At 56.0% G+C, this 19192-nt stretch overlaps 1 protein-coding gene across 1 annotated transcript; it reads right to left on the bottom strand.

Moving 5' to 3' along the window:
* Positions 1–123: 123 nt before the first annotated feature.
* On the bottom strand, positions 124–15816 carry ROBO3 (roundabout guidance receptor 3). Its single transcript, XM_034667715.1, has 28 exons — positions 15564–15816; positions 11925–12251; positions 11458–11615; positions 10930–11050; positions 10695–10833; positions 10286–10413; positions 9893–10017; positions 8515–8686; positions 7990–8198; positions 7687–7768; positions 7214–7379; positions 6840–7006; positions 6211–6332; positions 5796–6021; positions 5474–5595; positions 5052–5223; positions 4713–4898; positions 4064–4087; positions 3941–3983; positions 3599–3738; positions 3086–3280; positions 2833–2971; positions 2460–2672; positions 1918–2069; positions 1687–1794; positions 1310–1477; positions 640–818; positions 124–324 (listed from the first exon to the last, which is right to left on the bottom strand). The coding sequence occupies exons 1-28, from the start codon at positions 15721–15723 to the stop codon at positions 313–315; spliced, it is 4155 nt and encodes a 1384-aa protein (XP_034523606.1). The 5' UTR covers positions 15724–15816; the 3' UTR covers positions 124–312.
* Positions 15817–19192: the final 3376 nt, after the last annotated feature.

The following is a 19192-nucleotide window of genomic DNA, read 5'->3' as shown; positions in this document are numbered from 1 at the left end:
GACTACTCTGTGTGCCTTGATCTACACTCTTTCGCAGCCCCTTCTTCCCCACGTCCTCACAAAACCAGACAAGCAGGATCCAGGGCTCTGATCAGACTCTTTATTGTCTCTTTTACAAATGAGGTTCAGGTAGAGAGAGATAGAAAGGGAAGAGCTGGCTCTCTGACTTCCGAGCATCATTGCCGGGAGGGAAGAGACCCCCCCTGCTCCTCTCTGCTCACCCCCTTTTACCAGGGAGAGGGACTCTCATCCAAGGCTCCCAGCCCGGAGACAAGCCCTTCCCTGTGGAACTCCTGATATCCTCCTCAAGGGTCATCTTGATTCCTAGAGAGAGAAAGAGGCTGGTTTGCAAGGCCCTAGGCCAGGGCAAACAGGTTATAAGAGGGGACATGCCTCTTCTCTTCCTCAGCCCTTCTCCTGAACCCACTCTCCTCTGGGGAGCCCAACCACCTCTACGTATGACCTTGACTTCACCCTTTGTCACCTGTTCTCCAGGATTCCTCCCTTCCCCCTCATTCCTGGGTCCCCTCCTTTTGACACTTGCTCAGAAAGCCCTTCTCTACCTTCCTGTTCCCAGTCACCCCTTGGCTCACCCCTCCTAGCCTTCTACTTCCATTGCTCGCATACCCCAGTCCCCACCTCTCCACGTTTCTGTCCCGGCCTTTGGCTCTGGCTCCGGCTCCGGCTCCGTCCAGGGCCCCGGGAGCCTCGGGAGCTGCTGGAACCTCTCGAAGAGTTGCTTCCTGCTGTGGAACAGGTGCTGGTGCCCTGGCCCCGGGACAGGAAGCTTGGTCGGCTGTAAGGGAGCCAGGCCTCTTCTGCAGCACAAGAGAGAGGAGCCACCAGGCCCAGGCAAAGAACAGAACATCACTGTTTGCCCACTGGGCCACTGTGACCTCAAACCTAGCTCTGGAAGAAGAGTTGAGGGCAGACATGGGGCTCAGGCCATCGTGGGGGCTGAGGAGCAACAGAAGGCCCAGCACATGGCCTTGACATAACGCATGCTCAGAAACTCATCAGGAACTCCCAGACAGAAAGAGCCTCGGGAAAGGAGAGACAGAACACCCAACCCCACTCTTCTCTCATCTGGGCTTCAGTCCTGGGAAATTTCTCAGGGGATTTTTCCCAGAGAGAGCTACAGAGACAAGTATAGGTTTTGATCAAATGCATGAGCCCAAATGAAGGTGAGGGGTGTGCCAGGTTGATAATTTCAGGGTCCTTCTATGGCACCGTCTCGACTACACAATTAGCCTCCAGTCCCACCTTCTCATGTAGCAGTGACCCTCTGGCCTGCCCTGGCCCTCCTTACCGTCCAGGTGAGGACCCCACTGGGCCCCCAGGGGCCCAGCCTGCGCCATTCTCCTCTCCCCACTGCGCTCCCGCTCCCGTTCCAAGGAGGACATGCTGCCAGCTGCTCTCAGCCCTAAGGCCCAGCTCGTCTCTTCCTCTGGTGGTGGCAAGGGTGGTGGGGGCAAGTCTAGGGAGAGACCTGTTTTCAGCAGAGTCTCCCACCTCTCCTGATACCAAATCTTTCTCCCACTCCTACTCCCCAGCACCAGGAGCCTGCGACCGAAGAGCCCAAGATTTGCGTTCACCTGCTCCTTCCTCGAGCCCCCAGAGCTCACCCTTGGTTTCCTGCCTATTCCCCTTCCTGTCACCATCTCTCATGGCCCACGGCACCCTCACCTCCAGGACTGTGCTCCCGACGGTATGGAATAGCCTTGGGTTTCCGGATTCGGGCACGGGGCCCTTGAAGTGGAGGAGTCATCTCCCCAGGCACCTGCCGGTTTCTCCCTGCAGCGTCAGCGGACGGGGAGAAGAGTGAGTAAGAGAGAGAATCAGGAAAGGGGCCTGAGGATGAAGAGGAAACAAGCTTTGTGGGGGGGTATGGGGAGGTTGAGCATTCTGCAGACTCACCTGGGGCACTGCTGGCTGTGCTGGGGACAGGGCTGGGGCTGAGGTGATGGGAGGCTGTGGCGCCAGCACCCAGGCCAGCAGGCCTCCCTTCATGGTTACTCAGAGTGGGCTGGGATACACTGAGGGGGGAACTTGGCCCGAGGGGCACCCTCCTGCAATGACATGAGGCCTCAGCATTCGTTCACTCAAGGAACTCTAAGTGCCCACCATGTGGCAGGGACTGTGCTAGATACTCCGATGAATAAGGGACAGGCTGTCCCCGACAAGGCTCTCAAGCTACTGAAGTATGAGGAGAGCCATATTTTTGAAATGCCCTGAGAAGCCTGCAGAGCCGCTCCAATGGAGAACCGGCCTGAAGGGAGTGAGAGACTTTGTCAGCCTCCACGTTCCTTCCCAAATCACACTCCATTCTGACATGGTCATGGGACCTCTGTACCCCAGATTCACCCACCCATCCATCCGTTCATCTATCCATCAAATCATCCACAGAGTAGATATGTACCCAGGGCCTATAATGTGCAAGGCACTATACACCCCCCTACCTGGGCATCTGGTGGAGATGGGGAATGTCAGTAGGGGGCTGGGGGGGGTCAGGAGGTGAGGGGGTAAGAGTGGCTGTGGACTGCTGTCCATAGGAAGATGTGGGAGAGGGGGCTTCCCCTTGGGATGGAGGGACCGAGCACCCTCCTCTGGAGCTGGGCTCTGCCAGATGGCTCCTCTCAGGCATTGGTGGGCACCACTCTTCTGGCTCTGAGCTGGGGGCAAAGAGGAAGGGGAGTAGCGATGACTGAGTAGCTTCCATACCTTCTACTTGGCCTTCCTGTTGCCCTCTTCCCTCCTCTCCCAGCACCTCTGCCCTCCCCCTGCAGGGGTCCCTCGGCTGGTCCTATCTGGTTAGGGCATCTGCATCCTTACCCTCCCTCCAGCTCCTCCTCAGGTCCCTCTAGGCAGCTCAGTTCACACGAAGGCGGAGGTGGTGGCAGGGCTTCTGGCCAGTTGAGAGAGGGCATTTGTACAGGTTTTCCCAGAAGCTTTACTTTGCCTCCCCTGACTCCTGAGAAATGTCAGAAGAAAGTGCTGGGCTGGGTCCCACAGGGGAAGGGTAGAGGATATTATTTGGGGATACTCTGCTCAGAGCTAAAATGGGGTGTTAGGGACTAAGTCATACCACTGTCCCCCTGGCTCCATTCTGGAGGAGCATACTGGCTCCAGGTGCCTAGATCCCCTGAGGGATTTGGGGGGAAACCCCCGTGGAAGGTCTGCAGCTCCTCCCCAGCTGGGTCAATGGTGCTGTAGACAGGGCCCTCGGTAGGGGCGGCAGCGCCCCGGGCCGTCTGAGCCAGGTACAGGGAGATCCCTGCTTCTGAGGAGGAGAAAGAGGGAGGCCAGGGGGGGAGGCAAGGGGCAGGGGGCAGAGACAGAGAAATAGCGGACAACAGGAGAATGGAGGGCAAAAGGAGATCCCACCGGATCAACTTCTTCCCCCACCCAAACCTTACCTCCCAAACCAGGGTAAAGGTTAGGCATAAGAGAAGCTCCCCCAACTCATATCCTCCCCAAGGACTGACCAACCTCAGGAAGACTGGCAATCCTTGGCTCCCTTCAGTTTGCCCCAGGAGGTGGAGAGGAGAGAAGGGTGTTGGGGGCCAGGTGTGCCCCTGAGGGAATTAGAACTCCTCACCATTGTAATATCTGTCGTCTGGGTCAGGATTGCTGGGGCAGCAGCTCCCCCTGGGCTCCTGGGCTGAGGGGCTTCGAGATGGGTGGGGCCACGAGTCTGCGAGCCAAGGGTAGGGGGCGGGGCCAAGGCCCATGGGTGGCCTGAGGGAAAGCACGTGAACGCTGGGAACCCAAAGCCTGAACAGGCCAGCGATATTAAGGGTAATCAGGAGTTGAAGGACAGTAATGGTGAATTTGGGGGTGGCCGGTGGGAGACAGTCGGTGGCAGCGAGGCCTGGGGAGGAAGGAGAATGGTCTCTTGATGGAGGGGGACTATCCTTGGGAGATGGAATAAGAGGATTACCTGGAACTGGCTCCAGAGAGGCCCTCTGAGTGTGGGAAGGACACTGGGAAGATGAGGGGGAGACTGAGTGAGAGAAGGGCCCGTACTTGGGGTCTGAACCCCACTGGAGCAGAGACAGCTTACCTGCAGGTGTGTAGGCAAAGGAGGCTTCCGAAAAGGAATCCATGGGAGAAAGAAGAGAGTAAATGGAGAAAGGGTCAGAAATAACCACATTCTTGTTGCCTTCTTGGCCACGGTCCCAATTCCACCACTCAGCCTGTACCCTGGACCAATTTCATTAGAATTTCTAGGAGTGGGACTCAAGCATCAGTATTTTTCTAAAAGTTCTCCCAAGTGATTCCCATGTGTAGCCAAGGTTGGGAACCCCTGATTTAAGAGACCTCCAAATCTCTCCAGACACGCCCCTTACCAGGGAGTAGCAGAAATCTAGTAGCCTCTTTTCAGCGGACCCCGCCTTTCCACCCAGACCCCGCCCCACAATTTAACGCCCAGGATCCTGGCCACACCCCCCGCCAGGCCCCGCCCTTCAGGAAAGAGCTCCCCGCCCCTCTCCAGAATTGCCCCTTCTATTCTGAGACTGAACCACCAGTCCCTTCTGACCCCGCCCCCACTTACCGAGCGGCGAGCCCCTCCCTTCCTGCTCTCCGTCCGGCCCGCCTCCCTCCCTGAGGGGCGGGATCTCCAGGCTCCGCCCACTCCAAGGCCCTCCTTCCCGTCTCCCCATCGCCCAAGTGCGCCCCTCAGCCCGCGCCGCCCCCCAGGGCCGGCTCACCCGTGTAGTGACTGAGCTCCTTGCGCTGCCTGCGGCGCCGGTAGAGGACGGCGCAGAGCCCGAGCAGCAGCGCCCCGCAGGCGGCGCCGCTGCCCGCGAGGAACGCAGGCTCCCGCAGGACCCTCGCCAGCCGCTCCGCCAGCCCCGGGCCCACCTCGAGCCCAGGCTCCGATTCTGGAGGGGAAGCTGTGGGGGTCAGAGAGGTGAGGGGATCAGGACCCTGGAAACCCGGCAGGGAGGAAGAGGCCATCCCTGACCCCGTAGGTACCCTCACCCCAGGACCACCACCCCCCCCCCCAGTTCCCCAGCCCGGCGCGCCCACCCCGCCTCCGAACTCACGCAGCTGCACCGACACCGGGACACTGGCCACGCCCACGCCAGCGCTGGTGGCCGCCGCGACCTGGGTCCGGTAGAGAAGACCGGGCAGCAGTCCCCGGACCACCGCGGAGCGTGCCCAGCCTGCCGCAGACCGGTTGAGGTGGAAGCGGCTTTCATTGCCCAGGCACCAGATCTGGGGAGGCCGAGACCCGGGTTTAGAGAATCTGAAATGGGGTCCTGGCCTCACGTGGAAACTCGAAGCTCTGAATGGTAGAGGGGACTTAGCCAGCATCATTCAGCCTGGCGGGAACACTCTGAAACCTCTCTCCTCTCCCCCAACTTCATCTCCAGCCCCAAAGCCGGCCTAGGTTCCCTCCTCCCTAATCCTAGCACCTAGGTTATCCCTCTCCCTCCCCTCCCCAGTCCCCTCTTAAACCCTGTACCTGGTATTCCTTGATGACCCCATTTTGCTGGGAAGGGATCGGAGGTTCCCAGGACACGGTGACACTGCTGTTGCCTTCACCCCCCAAGGCCACTGTCACTCCCTGGGGGGGACCACTGGGGGCTGGGCCCCAGGTGGAGCATGGTGAGAAAGACAGTCATTGCCAGCTACCTCTCCCCCTCCCAGGTATCACCTTGGGAACTGAGATATCAGGTATCCCTTCTTCCCACAACTCCGCTTGCTCTTCCCCTGCAAACTTTTGTCTTCTCCCACTCCCTCTCTCCTGTTGTCCATTCATCAGCCCGGTGTACCACCTCCCTTACCTTCCTCAGGAATGCTCCTGGTCACAACAGGACTTTCAGCCCCCAGCCCCTCCTGGCCTTGGGCTTGCACCTTGATCTGAATTTGGGTCCCTGGTGGGAGTCCTCTTAGCACAGTACTTTGCTGGCTTGGGGACTGTAGGTCCAGCACTGTCCAGCTTCCACCATCAGGACCTGCTACCCTCCAAGACACCCGGAAACCTTGCACCAGCTGGACTGGGCCATCTACCTGTAGGAGATGGACAAAGCATACCAGAAGGAGAGACGGGACCACACAAGTCTTCCGGGTCCTGCCCCTCCTCCACTCACCCTGTCTTCTTCAGCCACTCACCTCCCACTCTCCCGTACCCATTCTTGGAGGTCCCTATGGCCCCCAACATCATCCCTGCCCTTAATCTCATCCCCGTGCCACACTCACAGTCCAGGACACCTGCAAGGTCCGAGACCCAAGGACTATGGGCTCCTGCATCCGCACAGCCACTTCAGCCAGCCCCCACTGGCCTCTCCATGGGTCCTCCACTGGCCTGGATGGGTTGCTATCTATCGACCAAAGAGCCCACTCAGCAGGGGCCACCAGGGACAGGGAGTCAGACTGAAAATGTGCTTGTTTCCTACCTCTGTGCTGCCCCCACAGCCTGTGCTACTGAGCACACCCCAGGATCGGGAGGGGGCAGGTCAGGGGAAGAGCTTCCAGAGGTGGGCCTGGGTGTCCAGTTAATATGAATCTACTGTCTGCACTTTAGAGACCTCAGTTCCTCATCTCTAACATGAAGATGAACCCTCCAAGGTCCCTTCCAGTCTTAACAAGCTACATTATCTGTGGGTAAAAGGCTCAAGAGTGAGGGGCTACCAAGCCCCTGAATTTCCCTCTCTCCCCTCCCCTCTTGTTCCCTCCATGAGAGGAAGGCATGACCTGATCCAGGCTGGGCTACCAGGAGAGGCCTGGCGCAGCAGAAAAGAGCTGCCATGCCACCATAGTCTGGGGGGAGGGGTGCTCTGCAGTGTTGTGTGTCATAACCACGAGCCAGGGACTCTGACCGTACTCACCCTGGGTGCGCACGGGCTCAGAGACAGGACTGGGCTCACTGAGGCCCCAGGCTCCCACAGCGCGCACGAGGAACAGATAGATGGTGTTGGGCTGCAGACCACTGACCGTGTGTGTCTCCAGCTGCACGCCATCTGCCACTGTCCGCCATGTGTTGCCAGCTGCTTGGCTGCAACGGGAATGGGGTGACAGAGTCATCCGAGCCAGGGACCTCCAACCTGTCTACTCCCTCTCATCCATTCTCTAGGGCCCCCTCCTATCTCCTCATCTTGGGAGAGGGAAAAGGCAGAACTCTCCCCACCATAGCACAGACCCTAAGGACATAAGATTCCCTTCTTTTGACTTTCCAGGTTTGCGTGTCAAACTTTCTCCATACCTGAAGGCCTCTATCACATAAGAGGTGGCTGTGGCCCCTGCCTGGGGGTTGGGCTTCCAGGTCAGGGTAACGCTGTTCTTGGTGATCTCAGTGACCACTGGCCGAGAGGGAGGCCCTGGAGGGGTACTGGGTTCTGTAGGGGGCTCTGGTGATACTCCCCAATCTTCTGCAGTGAGGAGATAATCTTTAAGTCGAAGGATGGGAAAAGGTTGCCCCCCCCCATGTAACCTGCCTCCTTCCCAGAGAAGCTGAGGAGCTGTGACAGCGGTGATGGTGGAGAGGGGGACGGAGTGAACTAACTCCTACTCACATCTGCCTCCCAAGGGCACCACTTCCGTCCCCCTCCTCCCCGCCACCACAGCCATGACATTTGAAAGCTTAATCAGTGTTGGGGCTTGGGGAGGTACTGACTACTTTTGAAGCAGGTTTAGATGACGGTGCTGGCAAAGCAAGGGGACAGAGGCGAAACTCACCCCGCCTCCTAAGCCAGCTACTCCAGGTGGCCTCCCCTGTGGAACTCTTGGCCACACAGCTGTAGAAACCCATGTCCATCTCCTGTAGGAGAGGGTAGAGGACTGGCAAACTGGGGATGGAGCAAGGTAGGGTGAGGGGGTGGAGGTGGGTGTTCAGAAGGATGGGGAAGGCATGGTCCACTGTTGGCAGTATCAGAGCAGAGAAGCAGAAACGGAGTTAGTCCCAGCGGATACTTACGAGAGGTGGGCACGTGGGCTGTGTTGGCCATTCTCAGTTACTCGGGTCCCAGTGGGGAGACTCACCTGCACACTGGCGATGTACAGGGTACCGTTGGCCATGAGGTTCAGCTGGCGGTCGTCCCCCTGCAGCCACTGCCCATCCTTCTTCCACTGGACACTAGGTTGAGGGTTCCCAGTCACTCTGCACGGCAGCCACACAGAGGAGCCAAGTGCCAGCGTCTGATTGGCTGGTCCCTGGAGGATGATGGGAGGCAGCCCATCCAAGGAGGAGGCTGAGAGAGGAAGAACTCAGGCACCTCAGGAGAGGATCCCGGGTTCAGGCCACCAGCCCCTTGTCTTCCTTCTCTGTTCCTTCTCTCCTCCTCCCCCCAGAGATTGGAGGGGCTTCGATAACCATCTGTAGTCTCTTCCTGGGACCAGTTACCTATCAGTGGCTGTTGTAGCTGATTTCCAAACTTCATGGCCGTGTCTCAGGAACACGCCCCTCCCCTTGCAGACATAGTATATAGAATCCAACAAAAACAGGTATCTTTAAGCCATTATTTCCTTCCAGGCCATGGGTCCAGGCCTATCTCCATGAGCACCTACCTCCTTTTACCTCCAACAGGGCCTTGGCCAGGATGCTGCCGGCCACACTAACAGCCTGACACACGTAGTAACCAGCATCCCCGCTCTGCACATCAGTAATGTTGAGCTGGCCTCTGGGAGAGACTGAGAAGCGTCCCTTGGGCTGAAGTGGCTGACTAGGGAAAAGCAGAACCTGGGGACAGAGCAAGGAACCAGGGTAGGGAATGAGCAGGCAACTGGCAGAAAGAAAGGTCCCTGTTCCCATCAACCCCAGAATTCAGAGAATTCCTAAGGTTCTAGTTCCTACTCTGTCCCCACCCAGCCAGTTATATGACCTTGGGCCAACTAGTTAGATATTTACAAAAATGTGGAAATTTTGTTAGATGATTTTTGGGGTGCACTTCCCAGCTTTGTGACTTACAAGTTGGGAAACCGAGCAAGCTCTTTAACCTTCCTGAGCCCAAATTTCCCCAAATTTGACTCTTAAGTAATAGTTACAAGGATTAAATGAGTAATCGTGAAAATCTTTTAATACATTGCGTGATAAGTGTTAGATATTTTCCCCTTCTTTCTGGCTCTATGTTACATAGATACATGGCAGGTAGGGAAAGAGATTTGGGTCACAGGTAAATGGCACCTGGCTGATCCCCTGATGGATACCTACCCCCACCCTGTACTATCATCAGCATTTTTATTTATTTAAGAATCTAGTTAAAATACAGCAATCCCAGATGCTAGAGAAGATGTTGGAAAATTGTGGCTATGGATTTGGAATGAGGTAGTGGGAGAACTGGCTTTCCAGTGGGGTGGGATTAGTCAGACTTATTTTATTATACTGACCCTGTTTCCTAGTAGCAAAATTCCCACCCTTCCCCTAGCGTCAGTACTCAGGTTGTAACTTCAGTCAATGTTCCTTCCGGTTGTGTATTGAGGAATTTGTATGCCGAGGTGGGTGACTGTGAGCTCCCCCTGGTGGAAGTCCCTTGTAAGTAGATGAGCGAGTCACGCTGTACCCTGAGCCCCTTTGGTACAGTACACGCTTTCCAGAGCCCCCTGTAAAAGCCCAGGCCCCAGGTGTCTGGGAGAGGAGGCAGCGACTGGATTTCCTACATCTTCAGGACAGGCTTGCCTAAAATAGAAGGATTCTCCAGGGTATTACTGTACAGGACTGTTTCCTCCCACTTAAACGTATTAACATCATTTCTTTTTAAAGTATTCAATATGTTCCAGGCCTTTTATACTCATTATCTTGTTTAAGCCTCCCAAATAACCTGCAAGGGTTTCTGGGAGGACCAAAGGTAAAACGGGACCTCAGAGAGAAGTCTGCAAAATGTAGACGGAGGGAGGCTAAGACCCAGAAGAGAAGCTTGTGCGAAGGCCCACAGAGCTGGCCACCTACTTGACTTCCCTCCTTTTGCCAGAAGATGGCTGGTGGGGGGTTTCCTTTGGTCTCGCATTGGAAAGCCACGCTCTCTCCAGGAGCTGCCATCTGGTCCTGGGGCTGGGTCACCAGCTGGGGTGGGACTGGGAAGGGGGAGGGGATAAAGGAACAGGGAGTCAGGGCACTCAGAAGGGAGACTGAGGGAACGGGAGAGAGAGAAGCCCAAGCTTCGCTTAAGAAGGAGCAGATATTCATCTCTTGTTCAAGCCTGCTCAGCCTTCTCCTTTCTCGCCTTCTGAAAGTCTCAAGTGACCCACCTGTATCTCCCACTCTGTCCTTTCTCCCCCCTTCTCCTCCTCTTCACCCTGTCCTCCATGTTCCTTCTTCTGGCAGTCCCAGGTGGGCCCTCACCATGAACACTGAGAGAGCCAGATGCTTCAACGCGGCCCACGCTGTTCTCGGCCACACAGGTGTAGGTCCCCTCATCTTCGGCACTCACACGTCCGATCCAAAGGCTGTGGTCACTCCGGATCTCATACCTGCTCCACTCCCCACCCCCAGGCTGGGTTGGCCACAGCTACAGACCCCTTCTCTCTCCCCCAGGACAGACACCAGAATCGGGGGACATAAAGACAAGGTAGGCCTCAACAGGGACCCATAAAAGGAGATGGGGACTAGACAGGGCAGGGGCCACAGGGTCCGGGAGACAGATTTCTCTGTGTCGTCAAGTGAGACGGTGCCTGCCCTCCAGTTTTCTAGGGCAGGGTATGCTCTTGAGTGGGTTGGGTCTCCTTACAGGCAGGAGGAAGGCGATTCTCACCTGCCTGTGGGCAGTTCCCCATCCTCCTTGCGCCAGCGTAGACGGGGTGGGGGATCCCCCTGCACCTCACATGGGAAACCCACGGGGGCATCGGCCAGGACCACCTGATTCACTGGTCTACGCAGGAATGAGGGTCGCTCTATGGAGCGGGAGTGTGTGAATCGTTAGGGGATCTGCATAGCTTCTTACTACCCAGGCTGCACACCCTCGTAACCCCCAAACTCCCTGTGCCTACCCAATACCACAAGTTCAGCCGCCCCACTCTCCCGTTCTCCTGCCATGTTGGAGGCCACGCACACATACATCCCTGCATCACTCTTGAGTGTATGTGACATCATCAGCTTCCCTCCACGAATCTGCAAGAAATGATGGGAACTTTGGTCTTTTGTAGCCATCAAAACATATTTATTTATTTATTTATTTGGTCTTCCCAGTAAGCCAATGAAGCCTAGTAAAGTTGACCCCACTTATCACATAAGGAATCCTTACGTGATCTGCCCAAGGGAGGGGGGCGCTCAGGTCTATGTTTGTTCCCACAGCCCAACCTACCTCCCACAAGTTCGTGGGTCATCTTGCTACCCACCTATTTTATTCCAATTCCATCCTATCCATCCTTAACATCCAAGACATTATTCCCTGGCCCTCCAAAACCCATGTCTTCCTCCTTTGAGACATGCCCAGCCCCCTACCCTATGGCCCCGCCCCTCGTGATGGCCCTGGCCCTGGCCCCAGTCAGATCCCCAGCCACCGTACCACGCCTCACCGTGATCCTTCCCTCCTCCTCCTTCAGTCTTGCACTGTCTTTCTTCCAGGACACGGAAGGCTCCGGGTGGCCACGGGGGGGCACGCATTCCATAACCGCTGGCTCCCCCACTGCCACCACCACGTTTCCAGGAGACTGCCGGAAATCATCACGGAGGACTGTAGACAGAGAGAGACAGAGACAGAGACAAAGAGAGAATGAGAATGAATGACCGGGGGAAAAAATGAAAACTGGGTTAGGACACAAGGAAAGTATTTTGGGGAGGGGTGTGTCACCACAGAACCGCACTCTTCCCCAGTTACCAGGCCCACTTCCTCCTCCTGCCAGAGCGTGGACGTTAGACACCAAAGGTCACGGTACCAAAAGAAGATGCTGAAGGAGCTGAGATTGGGGCTGGTTCCGGATCGGATTACCTGGTGCCCTGCTGCGTCTGGTTGGAAGCAACCAGAGGACAGTGCGACTCTCACCTGCCACTTCCAGCGAGGCATTTCTACTAGCCGCTGCCCCCAGGTAGTTGCGTGCCACACAAGTGTAGACACCCTCGTCGGGGCGCGCGCGGCGCCCGTGCACGATGCGCGGGAAGAAGAGGGCGCCGCTGGGCAGCAGCAGGCGGTGCGCGCGCGGATCCTCGCGCGCGGTGGCCACTCGCGCCCCATTCTTGTACCACTCGATGTTGGGCCGGGGCCGGCCCTCCGCGCGGCAGGGCAGCGTGGCCGGCTCGCCTCGGGAGACCAGCAGATCTGGCGGCTGCTCCACGATGCGCGGCATCGCGTCCTCCGGCTCGACCCTTGACGCTGAGGGTAGGGGCATTGGCACAGAGCGTTTCGACCGGGAAATTAGGGGAGAGGCTCCAGAGAGAAAGACAACCCTGCCTGCCCACTCTATCCCCCTTCCTCTGTAGGGTCTGTTATCTCCTCTGGGTAGACACCCCACGATCTTCGGCTGGAAAGGATATGCCTACAGATAAGCAGATCAGTAGAGGAATCAGGACACAAACTCCTAGGCCTGCTTTCTAGGCTGCCAAAAACACCAGCCTTCTCTCCGGCCAAGGTTAAGTGGAGAGTGACTGGGCCTCGTCTGGGCAAGTAGACCACCCTCTAGTCCACGGGCATTCAGTCTCCCATAGGCGCTGACTTGCAGATTGTCCTCGCTTCCTGAGGTGGTGCGCCAGAGCCAACACGTGGTCCTTGGCCTCTGCATGGTGGTGGGCCAGAAAAATAGAGAACGTGGGCCAGCCTAGAGTCTCTTAGGAAAGGTAAAACGAGAGTGATCTGATGGGAGTCTGGGACTAGGAGAGGTTCTTAACCTGGAGCCCATGAATAAACATAGAGCCCTTCTTTATCTTTTTTATTTATTTTATTTTATCTTTTTATTAAGTAAACTCTCTGTTCAACATTGGACTTGAACTCATGACCCGGAGATCAAGAGTCAGCCCGCCAGGTGCCCCTCTTACTGACTCCCCAGACAATCATGCTTGGAGGAACCTGTGAAGTCACGAGAATTAAGTGAAAATGGCAGTGGAATTGTGAATAAGATTCCTTTTCTAAGAGGTGCAGAGTTTTCAACAGATTCTTCTCCAGGCTGATGTAGCCGGGAAAGGTCAAGAATCACTAACTAGAAAGGGGATTCCTCTCCTTCCTTTGTTTCATCAGATGGGTTCACCTGCATGTTCTGCTCCTGCCTCTCACTTGGCCTACAGACTCCTGCTGGCTCCATCTTCTCCAGTTGCTTTGGGACACGGGATCCTGGAGACCATCAGGCTCAGACACTCCCAACTTCCTCAGAAGTGGATTTGTAACCAGTGGCGGCCAGTAGGCGCCGCTGCTGCCTCGCATATTTTGGTGTCCTCAACTAACCAGGACTACCCCACTTCTGTTCTGTACCTTACCCTCCCCCCCACCCCTCCCACTCTGTTTCAAAATCCACTGGGACCTTTAGCTCCTGGCCTAGGTGTGGGATTGGATTTCATTTCCCCACCCCTGCTCTTAGACGTTCCTATGGAGACAAAGCTGGAAGGGGTTGCCCCATGCTGACATTGTCCTGGGGAGTTATTTAACTGTCTAGGACAAGATCAGTTTCCCTCCCACTTAGGGAAAGGAGTAATTTTCTCAATTTCCTTCCTTCCAAATGGAAATCTCTGCTTCTCACCCGGCTCTTCTCCTGCATCCCATTCCAGTCCCAGTTTAGGCACAGCCCCCTGCTGAGCCATGGTAGAGCAACTAAGAGCTCAGGGATTGTCCTGGAACCAAGTAGGGCTGGGATCTCAGATTCAACACTTCCTAGCTATATGAACTTGGGCAAATTATGGAGCTTCTCTGAGTCGCAGTTTATTTGTTTTAAATATGGGAGTAGTGGGGCGCTTGGGTGGCTTAGTTGTTAAGTGTCTGCCTTTGGCTCAGGGCGTGATCCTGGAGTCCTGGGATCGAGCCCCACATCGGCGTCCTCCTCTGGGAGCCTGCTTCTTCCTCTCCCACTCCTCCTGCTTGTGTTCCCTCTCTCGCTGGCTGTCTCTCTCTCTCTCAAATAAATAAATAAAATCTTTAAAAAATAATAAATAAATAAATAAATAAATATGGGTGTAGTGACAGGGTTGTCATACGACCATATTATATGTGAAGCACTTGGGCGAAGGCTCAATAAATACGGTAATTCTCTGATTACTTAGGGTCTCTTCCTCCCTAGCCCACAGTACCATATCAGATTCTATCAGGCCCCAATATTCCTTTCTCCCCATCGGATAACCTTAGGGTGTAATGGAAATAGGTTTATTATCGCTAAGCTTTATGTTGCTTTTGTGACCACTAAAGTACTTGTCATCTTCTCTGAATTTGTTCAGTTGCAAAACGTGGCCATCAATGCCTTGCCTACAGATCTCCTTGCATTTTCAAGAGTAGGTGAGACAGGGTATGGTGACAACACTGTTAGAGCGCTGAGGGTACAGAGGTGTGTCTGTGGGAAGGGCTCTGTCCTTAACCTCCTGGGAATCTAAAGGGCGACCAGGAATTTGGAGAATCCACTCATTTCCCACCTTCTTGGTCCCTGCTCCCTCGTACATACCACACTCTCTGGTCGGCCCTTTCCCGCTAATTCCTGTAGACACAGCTGCAGGCGCCCTTTCCCTGGAATTTCTTCCCTGCCATCCCCGGTCTCAGGAGATGCTCGACAGCAGCTAATGAATAGCTAATGATCATGCTAATGAAGCTCTGGGACTCCTCCCCCAGCACCTGGCGTACCCCCCCGCCACAAACACAGACACACTGCCCAGGTCTCCTTTTTCGTGATTTCGAGTTTCCAGGACCGTGCTGCCCCTAGATTCGAGTGGGTGGATGTCAAGGGATGGTGACTGGGGAGGAACCAGAGGGGAAATCCTGGGCAAAGGAGTCCGGGAAAGCGGGAATTCCCGACGCGACCGGTAGGGGGCGCGATCGGGCCTCTCCCCAGACTCCAGGCGATCCACTCCCGCCGCCTCCCCGCAATGCTCGGGGAGAGCGCGCTGTCTCAGTCATTTATTAATCACCGTAATTAGCGGTAACGACCTCGCCTCCGGCACAGCCCGCCCGCCGCAGTCGTGCCGGGTGGGCCGGCTGTGAGTTCCACATCTGAGGGGTAAACTTCTAAGTTTCCCTAAACCGGTCTCCGTTTCTGTCGCCCTCTGTAGCAAACACACCCAACATTTTAGCTTCCTCACCCAAGTCCTAGGTGAGTTCTTGGAAAACTTAGGGTCCCGAAGGAAAACCTGCCGGCGACCGCTTGCCCTCTTCTGCCCTCCCTGCTGTGGGTCCCCGCCTCTCCTAGCTCGGTACTTGCCCATCACCAGCCACGGTTCTCCTCACTTGGGGAGGCCGCGGGGGTAGGTTGGGCAGATGGAGAGCAACGGACTTAACAACCGTCTCCTCCCAAGCCCTGGATCTTACGCCGATACCCCCACTCAGGTGCTCCAAGCCCCAAATTACCCCTTGGTCTCCACCCCCACCCCCGAGGAGGCTCTTGGGAGGCCCCTCTTGGTCCCAGATCCTGAGGCAGGAGCGCTTTGGCCTCCCCCTCCACGCCGCCCTCCCACCCTACCCCATCCCTTGATCCGACGTCCCCACGGGGCAGAGTCTTACCATTGAAAGAAGGATCGCCGGGGGGCAGCAGGCTGTGGTTGAGCGGCGCCACCGAGGAGTTGAAGCCGAAGAGCAGGTCGCTGGAGTTGGAGATGTCCCCCGCTAGGGAGTCCGCGAACAAGTTCATCTGCAGCAGTGTTTTGAGCAGGTAGCGCAGCATGGCGCGACCCAACTGGGACCGGGGCAGGGGGCTCGGGGCCCAGCCCCTGGGTCTGAGACCCGCGGGCCGGGAGCCGTAAGCCCCTCCACAGCCTCTGAGCGCTGCCCCAGCCACGGTGCCGCTCTCCTGCCGGCGCGCCTGGGTACGGTGCGTGCCTCCGCGTGCCCTCCTCCTTCCCTCGTCCTTCTCTCCACCCCCCAGTGCCGGGGTCCCCCGGGAGCTGGGCGGGCGGAAAGCAGGTGCCACGCCGATCACGGCGTAATTAAGGGATTAATCCGCCTCCCTCCACCCTCCCATCCCCACCCCGTTGGCCACTAGCAGGGCCAGAGACGAGAGTCGCGTAGCGCGCGGGCTGGAGTCCCCGCCCCTCGCCTTGCGCGCTTCCAGGGTCGGGGCTCTGGACACCGCGGGAGAGTTTCCCTCTTTTCTCAAAGCAGCCAAGATGAGGGATGAGGCTCTGTCGGACTCTGCCCTTCTGACTGACTTTAAAACAGGAATCCCGAATCTCTTTTACCCGCCCTTAGGCTAAAACTAAGAACGCTTCTCTAGAGCTCAAAGCCCTGATTTCCATTTCCTCCCAAGTCCCGGGGCTTAGCTGCGAAGTGCGGGAGGCTGGGGTGCTTTGGAGCGGGAGCTGGGGGTGGGTGGGGAATAATTTCATGGCGCGTCCACGCCTTTACCCCGCAGTAGCCCGTTTTGCAGTCCAGACCATGGGACAAAGTGGTGCGTCTTGACCGGACGCTCCAGACGCTCTAATCTAGTAGTACCTCCAGGAGACTCAGCAAGGATGAAACTGGAGGGGGCAGGCCCAAGGAAAACCAGGCATGTAACGACTGTATGCATACCTCTGGCATCTACTCGAATACTTTTGCATTACCTTGCTCGGACATGGTTCATTAAATTGTTTACCTCCTCGAGGAGACTGAAGGCAGATAGTCCAGGACAAAGACAAAGAGAGCAATATTGTTTCTGTAAAGTCAAGTGCAAGAGAAGAGAGGGGCTTGATGAAAATCCGTGCAAATCCGTTCAAACCCAATAAATGTTGTCCTTCTAACGGGGAGCAGTGGGAGAAACCACCATTCCCTCTTCTCCATCCAGCGAGCTTCTGAGTTTCCTGCAGTCCTTTTTACCTGAAGATCTCCTAGTCGCCCACCACCCACCCACCCACCGGACCACTCACGCGTGTGCACACACACTCACTCGCTCACTTTCCTAGGCTGGAGATAGCGTTGGGGTGTCAAGGGGACAGGGAGACCTGGGCCTACCTATCTGGGGTAAGACCATGTGGATGGCTGAGTGGTGGTGTTCTAGCCCCGTCATCAGGCTCTGTGTGATGAGACCACCTTCGTGGGGTGGCTGCTTCGGACCTGGGAGTGGCTAGGTGAACAGGGTGAGATCCAGAGAGGTGGATGCTGCAGGGTCATAGCGCCCACAGTAAGCACATTTGGGAATTGAGGTATCAGGCAGACACTTGTCAAAGGGTGAGAGGCTTGTCCTAAAACTCCACCCCCCCATCCACACGCCAGCCCCTGAGGCCTCAAACTAACAAACTAACTGTTTAGGTGTCTTCCTTCTGCCCCCCCCCACCCCACGCATCGCATCGGCTCTGCGCTGGACTGACTTCGCAAAGCGGGAAGCAAAATGCTAGGGGATTGGGGTGCAGACATGGCCCCCACCCTGGGAGCTGTTCTTTCAGCACCCCGTCTGCCCGTGCTGATTTTGGGGTCTGGTGCCCCACAGACGTCTTAAATCCGAGCCCACCTTGAGGCTGAGATGAGTTGGGGTAGACCAGAGAGGGGCTAGGGACGAGTTCTCTCTAACGCACCAGGATACTAAAAGATGGGATTTGACACTGTCCCTTGCTGCAGGGCCAGGCTGCATTTAGGTAAGAGACTGTAAGGGATAGGAGTCCCTCACCAGAAGTCAATCCGTTCAGGAATGACCCACCCAGAAATGCGTTCCAATCCCATATTTGCCAATCGAAAGACATCACCGCTCTGGACTTCAATTTCCTCCTCGGATAAGAAGAAATTGTGCTACTTTCTCTGTTCTGATGCTTCAGAGTTCCGGTTCTGCGGCCCTATGCTCACCTCCTGCTGACTGGGGTCAGCCAGCTTCCATCACACCAGAGGCTAAGCCAGAACAGAAATCCGGGGTCCTGGCACCTGGCCCTGCTGTGGGGCACGGAGGGCTGCAGCAGACAGGAAACTGCGTCCCACCATGTGGCTCCTGCCCCGTCCTAATCCCCTGATTTGCTCCCTGTCGGCCTCTCAGCAAACACAGGGCCTGCCAGCGTCTAGGGGCTTGTCACCCTGTTAGCGGATTTGTTCCCGGAGACAGCGCAGTTAATTGGCCCTTTATGTGGGGATCAGGGCGTATTTGCTCAGGGTTCCCTGAGCGGAGGCTGCAATTCAGCCCATGGGCAAGGCTGCTTCCTAATCCCTGTCATCCTGGTTTGGAGGCTGGACAAATAGTGGGGCCACTCTCCCTTCTGGGACTCTCCTGGCCTGAATCTCCCGTTCCCCTTCTACACCTCGCCCCTTCTTGGTATGCTCTTTTTCCTATCCCCACCTTTCTTCTTGTTTCTCTCTGTTCTTTCCTTCTTGGTACTTTTCTGTGTCTCCAGAATACTCTCCCTTTAAACCAACTCAGACCTAATGCCACAAGAGGGTGCGTACTCAGCGGGGGGTATACTGGAGAATAAACACCTCCCAAGTTCCCTTCCCCTGCCCTGGTGTTCTTAGAGCCCTGGGTCGAGGAGACGGTGGGACAGAGAGAAGGCGGAGAAGGCCCAGCAGGGGTCACACCTTCCAGTTCTTGCACATCCCTCTCTTTCCCTTCCTTTCTTTACTTAAAGTCAGAGGGGCAGCCTGGAAACTGGCCCTACACCTTTTCAAGTCCAGCTTCTCTCTGGGCTGTTCCCATAGGCCATTCTAGAAGGAGTTTGCCTCCTATTTGTCTCACTAGCTGCACCTCCCCTCCCTCGGAATAAGAACTTTGGCTTCTCCCATCTTACAAATTGACTGTCTTTAAAACCATCACTTGTTTTAGTTTATAGCATGAAACATGAGAGTAAGTAACTCCTCGCATCTATATCCACTTCCTTACCTTAGACTGTAGGTGCTCCTGCAGCACCTAAAACACTCTGAGTGTGTGCACTGAAATTGGGGAGCCCTTGTCTGGGGGTCCATTCAATTGATTTATAAGTTTCCACCTTGCGCTGAAGAAAGAGTCAGAGTTGAGTTCAGGGCCCCTCTCTTCTACCACTTCTTTTCCAGAGTCTTATCAACAATACAATCTGCATTTTAAAAAGGGTAAGAAATGGGGCGCCTGGGGGGCTCAGTCATTAAGCGTCTGCCTTCGGCTCAGGGCGTGATCCCGGCGTTATGGGATCGAGCCCCACATCAGGCTCTTCTGCTGTGAGCCTGCTTCTTCCTCTCCCACTCCCCCTGCTTGTGTTCCCTGTCTC

Source organism: Ailuropoda melanoleuca, chromosome 8, assembly GCF_002007445.2.
Source record: "Ailuropoda melanoleuca isolate Jingjing chromosome 8, ASM200744v2, whole genome shotgun sequence".
NCBI lineage: Eukaryota > Metazoa > Chordata > Mammalia > Carnivora > Ursidae > Ailuropoda > Ailuropoda melanoleuca.
The sequence above is the reverse complement of the archived record's forward strand: the minus strand, read 5'-3'. Positions and strand labels throughout refer to the sequence as shown.

Coding starts and splice junctions, on each gene's coding strand:
- ROBO3 (XM_034667715.1), bottom strand. CDS start 15,723: ATGCTGCGCTACCTGCTCAAAACACTGCTGCAGATGAACTTGTTCGCG. Junction 2,673..2,832: donor GAGGAGGAGCTGGAGGGAGG/GTAAGGATGCAG, acceptor CTTTGCCCCCAG/CTCAGAGCCAGAAGAGTGGT. Junction 1,795..1,917: donor CACAGCCAGCAGTGCCCCAG/GTGAGTCTGCAG, acceptor CTGACGCTGCAG/GGAGAAACCGGCAGGTGCCT.